The sequence below is a fragment of the Alternaria infectoria genome, assembly GCF_024043175.1.
Source record: "Alternaria infectoria strain BMP 0036 chromosome Unknown scaffold_9, whole genome shotgun sequence".
NCBI classification, from domain to species: Eukaryota; Fungi; Ascomycota; class Dothideomycetes; order Pleosporales; family Pleosporaceae; genus Alternaria; species Alternaria infectoria.
In genome coordinates this window covers 1,118,685-1,125,104 of record NW_026250698.1, presented here as the reverse complement: position 1 = coordinate 1,125,104, position 6,420 = coordinate 1,118,685, and the positions used below count along the sequence as shown (strand labels likewise).

Here is a 6,420-nt window from a genome sequence, read left to right as displayed (position 1 = left end):
CTCATTAGCCGAACATCCCGTCCCGACTCCTACGTTCATGGATCGGGATAGTACATTGCCGCTGACGTGGGGATTTGGCCGGGGCTCCGCAAGAGGCTGCGCATCGACTGAGAAACTTTGTGCCCTCATGACTGGAGTCCCTTGTACCCATCGCACCATCATCCAAGGCCCACTCATCGCATGGGTATGTTGCTTTATATCCCTCGGAAGAAAGATCTCGTCATCAAAATCTCCGAGCCACGGTTGGCGGGGTAATCGCAACGCAAAACGATGCAGTCGTCACACAAACGTGGATCCATAGCCTCGGGCGCATCGAACGGATCGTTCTTCTCGCGGAGCTTTACAAGAAGGGAGACAGGACGCACCGATGACAGTGTAGACTTCCCCAAGGGCGCCATCGGTCTGACCACATTACACGATCCAGAAGAAGAAGTTGTCGCAGACATCATTTTCGTGCATGGGCTGAATGGCGGCTCCGAAAGTACTTGGGCGAAGAACGGAAACCCGTCACTCTTTTGGCCCTCTGCTTGGCTTCCAAACGACGAAGCGTTTAAAGATGTCAGGATTCATACTTTTGGCTATGCTTCTGGCCTAAGCAAAGAGTCAGTTCTGCACGTTCCAGATTTTGCCCGATCTTTGCTAGCCTCGATACACGACTCTCCACGGATACCGTCTGGTGGTCATGTACGTCCTGCTCACCCTTACATGAATTATGCTGATCATGTCAGGTTCCGATGATACTCATCGGTCATAGCATGGGCGGTCTAGTCATCAAAAAGGCCTTTGTACTTGGCCATCAAACCAAGGAGTTCGAGGGCCTGATACGCAATATCTTCGCTATATTCTTCCTGGCAACACCGCATCAAGGCGCTGGCATAGCAGATACCCTTGGTAGGATACTCGCGCTGGCTCCAGGTTCCAGGCCATTTGTTCAGGATCTATCCCCGGAATCGCCAGTCCTCCAGTCGATCAACGAAGACTTCCCTCTCTACAGTAGCTCTCTACGCTTATTTTCTTTCTATGAGACTGAGCCCATAAAAATTGGCATCGGAACACAACTGATAGTGGAAAAGCACTGCGCAGTTATGAACTACCCCAATGAGCGGAGGACATATCTGAATGCGAACCATCGCAATGTGGCGAAGTTCTCAGTGCAGACGGACCCGTCCTACCTGGCTGTCAGAAACGCTTTAGCGACTACGATCGCGAGTAAAAGAACACACAAGGCACTGTCGAATCAGACAGCAGGTTTCGAGCAAATTGAAGCACTCAGTACTTTCCTCAGTGTTACCGAGACCCCCGATGACGAGCTAGAAAGCCAGTCAATTCGACTGTCCGAAACGTGCGATTGGTTTCTTGATAGAAACACATTTCAAGAGTGGCGAAACGCAGCAGATTCGAAAACTTTGTGGGTACGTGGTCGACCTGGCGCTGGGAAGAGCGTTCTCTCGGCGCACATCATTCATCACTTGAGGGGATTAGGTCTCGACTGTTCCTTCTACTTCTTCGTACAGGGTGACAAAACGAAAGCCACGATCAATACGTTTCTCCGATCGATGGCGTGGCAAATGGCCAGTCAACACCCCCACCTTTTGAGTATCGTTCTTGATATCTCGACAAGCTCGCAGATTACTGCAATAAACAAGACCGATCATGTGGCCGTATGGCGGCGTTTATTCCTGAGTGGCATGTTGAAATGCCGTTTGGACACGCCTCAGTACTGGGTGATTGACGCGGTCGATGAATGCAAAGGAGGATCTGAACTCGTAACGCTATTATCAAAGATGCAAGAAGTTTGGCCGATCTCTCTCCTGATAACGTCAAGGGACTCGTTCGACAGATACGCCGATGGAGCTGTTCAAAGAATTGAGGTCATGTCGGAAACGATCCAAGAGGAAGATACTAACAAAGACATCGCTCAGTATCTGCGTTCATGTCAAGATCAACTGCCAGCCACTGGGGCAGCAGAACGCGAAGCAATGTCCCAAGAGATTCTCAAGAATGCCAATGGATGCTTCCTATGGGTTACCCTTGTACTCAAGGAACTGCGCCAGGTACATACGTCTACTGAGATCCGCAAAGTACTTTCCAGCAACACTGCCGACATGGACGAGATGTATGGCCGGATACTTAACGACATGGCAAATGCGAAGTTCGGAAAAGAGCTTTCAAAGGCTATCCTTGTGTGGACAACGTTTGCTTTTCGATTCCTCTCAACCGACGAGATGCATTGCGCTATCGAGCTCGACATCCACGACAAAATCGACGACATCGAACGATCAATCAGTACTTGCTGTGGAAATCTTGTGTATGTAGATCGCAGCAAAAGGGTCCAGTTACTTCATCTTACTGTCAGAGATTTCCTTACTCGGCAAGGCATGAGATCAGAGTTTCAGATCGAGCGCGCTACTGCACACAAACGCCTTGCTTTGGTCTGCCTTCGTTATCTGAGCCGTAGTCAAGCTCGGCCGACTAAACCTCGAAAGCTTAGTGTGGACCAAATCCCGGAGAAGCCTCGCCTTATGGACTATGCGTCTGAGTATGTCTTCCAACACATATTCCATGTAACCTCCAGTGACAACGAGGTCCTTACACTATTGGGCAAGTTTATGGGATCAGACTGCGTGCTCAAATGGATCGAACATCTCGCACGGAAAGGTGATCTCGAAAAGGTTTTCCAAGCGGGGAAGACTTTAAACAACCTCCTGGGAAGACTGGCCCAACACAGCCCACTTGTCGGGTTGAGAAAAGAATTAACAGTCTTACACAGCTGGGGCAACGATCTTACCCATCTTGTCACCAAGTTTGGGAAAGAGCTGTCATTTTCGCCCTCAGCAATACACCGCCTGATACCACCATTTTGTCCAGTAGATTCAGCGCCTAGCCGACAATTCTCGTCACCTCACCGGGGACTGAGCGTTCTTGGACAAAGTACCGAAGGCTGGCAAGATTGTCTTGCAATTCTCAACTACACTAAGCCGGCTCGACCACTCACTGTAGCTACGTCACAAAGGTTCTTCGGACTTGGGTTATCTACCGGAAAGATCATGATCTACGATGATGTTACTTGTCAAGAAGAGACCGTACTAGAACATGGGGAGCCGGTCTGGGCGCTGGCGTTCAGCGAAACTGGCCTAACCTGTGCTTCCGCTGGAGCAAAGTCTATCAAAGTATGGAACGTGACGAATTGGACTGAGGTATTCCGCTTCACCATTCCAGTCATGTGTCTTTCACTCGCGTTCAGCGAGGAAGACATGCTTTTGTTCGCAGCTACCAAAAAGAATGAACTCATGTGCTGGAACCTTGCCAATGGTGGGGTACCAGAAGACGTGGCTGACTGGACGATCGACTTCGACGAGCAGTCGAGCGTGCAGTCGAAACAACCAACACTGGCAGTGTTCTGTCCCCAGCAAAGCATCTTGGCCATTGTTTATCGTGGAGAGGACATAGTCTTGTGGGACTACGAACGAGATCGTGTGTATGATCTCTACGATAAAGAAACGGGTTCCACCCTTCATGGGCCGCTGAAGGTCTCGGATGGGAGCACAACTGTATGGAGCCTTCAGTTCAGCACGCTTAGAGACGAGACTTTGCTTGCCGCAGCATACTCAGACGGCGATCTCGTCATATACGACACACTCCACGGAACAGTACGCGACCTCATCATAGGTGTCAACGCGCAAAAGCTGTCATGCTCATCCGATGGGCGCACGCTCGCATGCGCAGATTCGCTTGGGACGATTCAATTGTTCGACATGGAAACGGTCAAGCTTTTGTATCGACTGGAGTTTGAAGGCGATGCTATAGCACCTAGGACGCTTGCATTCACTTCTGACAACCACCGCATCATTGATATACGGGCGAATCAGTGTCGGCTATGGGATCCAGCTGTGCTGCTGCGACAGGACGTAGATGACGAGAATAGCGACACAATCTCGGTATCCACAGCTCCGCATGAGGCCAGCTTTCGCGGTTCCATGTCAACTCACATAATGGCTCTAGAGTGCATATCCTTAGCTTCTAGCGTCTTCTGCGGCAAAGAAGACGGATCGGTGCATATTTACGACATCTCGCGAGAGCCTAAAGGCACTGAATTGTTCAAACAGACCGTTGGCATACCCATTATACTGCTCCATTTCAACGCTGAGAGCATGATTCTGGCTTGCAGCGATGCTGCCAGCCGAGTAACGATTAGGCAAATGAAGCGAGACGGGCGGAAATCCTGGACTGCGGCTGCCCCGTATATCGACACAGTCATCGGACGTGGTATCACTGGACTACTACTGAATGCCAAGCACTCTAGATGTCTAGTCGCAACGGAAGAAGAGACACATCTCTGGTCAACGTCACAGGACGCCAAACAGGCTTCTCTGGTCACAATGCAGCCTGAGCGTAAAGGCCACTGGGTACATCATGGGAGCAACGCAGACATCTTGCTCTTTGTGTCTGCAACATCTGCTCGCATGTACTCCTGGTCCACGCTCGAACTATCGCACACCATCTCATTGAGCAATCTAACCGAGCCCTTCACGGCGATCGGTCGAGTACGTTCTCTTCGTCACCCTCGTTACTTCATTGGCATCTCAGTGGACCCATCGCGAGTGCGATCATCGCAAAACGTTATACGAGTATACGATTACAATGACTTCAGCCTAGACACGGAGGATGCCACAAGCGTTCAAGATCTCGGAACTTTATCGTCGAATGTGCATACCATCATCGGTATCTTCAGCGAAAGATTGGTCTTCCTCGATACGAACAACTGGGTGCGCTCTCTAGAGATCAATACCGACGATGCGCTGCCTGTTCGTCATTTCTTCATCCCGAACGATTGGGTGAGTCTTGTACAAGGTTTGGTATTGGATATCGGTCATAGTGGCGAGATCATATTCGTCAAGAGAGGCGAGCTGCTGGTCATCAAACGCGGGCTAGACATGACGGACCAGGGTATACTCACACCGAGGAAGAGAAGCATGAGTCCTAGAAGCGCTATGTTTGGAGGTCTCGCGCATCGCACGATGAGTCATTGAGGACCAGTGCTCGTGGAATTTCCTGCATCTTTCGAAACGGGACATTATAAGCTGATTTCATTACACGTGGTCATATATTGGTGCGCGCATGTTAGCTAGAGAGCTATGTTAGTGTTCGTTATCATACTGAGGAGTTTGTGCCACATACAAATGGAGCCCATCAATCTACACTTGCATTTAACACTCGTTTCCTGGCCATTGTCCCTTACATGGCGCAATCGGCTGTGACTGGAACAGAGCCACATGATCTTCCTCGAAGATTCACCGTCTAATACCCACAATTTAGGAACGATCCAATCTCGCCAGTCTCCATTTCCAACCCCATCTTTGCAACAGCCAAACAGCAATGATACTAAACACCCCATCAACAAGTCCAATCGATGTGAACATCCATCCGTTTCCAATAGCGTCCTTGAGTGGTTCCAAAATCGCCACAGCGATAGCAGAAAGTGCACATCTCGTGATGTTATTCGAAGCCGCGGCAGTGCCGGCCTTTGACGGAAATATGTCCACCATCAAAGTACTAAACAGCTGTAACACGATAGTACATCTAGCACCAATGAAGAATTGGAGTATCAGCGGTATACTTGCGTGGACCCGACGCTCGACAGCCCAGCCATAGCCCACAAGTGCGCCTATCGAAAGCGCGTGTAGTATGTATGAACCACGGGATCGCGCAGCCTCAATAGGGAAGTTGACTAGATCATCACCAGACACCCGATTGATGGGCAGGTCGTATTGTTGTGCGGTTCTTTTGTAGTTGAAGTCCAGTAAGCGCCCTGCAATGAAGCCACCAAGTATAACTCCGGCGCCGCCAGACAAGAAGCAAAGACTGACTGCCAGCGAATTATACCCATACTGCTGGCCGTATATCAAGGGTATTGAAGCCTGAATGCAGTACCATACAGCATAAGGAGATGCGGCTGACCAGAGTGTGAGCACCGTATCGGCGTAGAAGATAAGGCGCACGGAAGAGAACGGGTTCGGAAAACTCCATACGCCTACCCCATTCATCCCGACGTTGACGTCGCTGACGACTATCGTGGTGCTTGAGGCTTCCAAATCTTGCGACCGAGAAGGTGTCAAGCATGACCACCACGTCTTCCATATACCTTGGGGTCTGACTGCTCCGTTGCCCACGATATTCCTCCCAGTCTCTGGCATAGTCCATCCAATCATCATGAGCGAAGTGATCCCAAAAATGACGAGCGTCCAAAAGCACCATTGTGTTTGTCCTGTGGCTAAGACAATACCGCCACCCAAGACAGGACCAAAACACGGCCCGAAGTTGGTAGAAGCAAGCATGGGTCCAAGGATCTTGCCACGCTCCGCTGGTATGGAGATGTCTGCCACGACCGCGTACGCAAGTGACATGACAGCAGAACCGCCT

General features: G+C 50.3%; 1 protein-coding gene across 1 annotated transcript; it reads left to right on the top strand.

Moving 5' to 3' along the window:
* Nucleotides 1-270: 270 nt before the first annotated feature.
* Nucleotides 271-5,030, top strand: J4E92_006319 (uncharacterized protein; the record flags this gene model as incomplete). The annotated part of the gene is made up of 2 exons (XM_051497689.1): nt 271-684; nt 729-5,030. 2 exons carry the CDS (start codon nt 271-273, stop codon nt 5,028-5,030), a joined length of 4,716 nt encoding a protein of 1,571 aa, XP_051352336.1.
* Nucleotides 5,031-6,420: the final 1,390 nt, after the last annotated feature.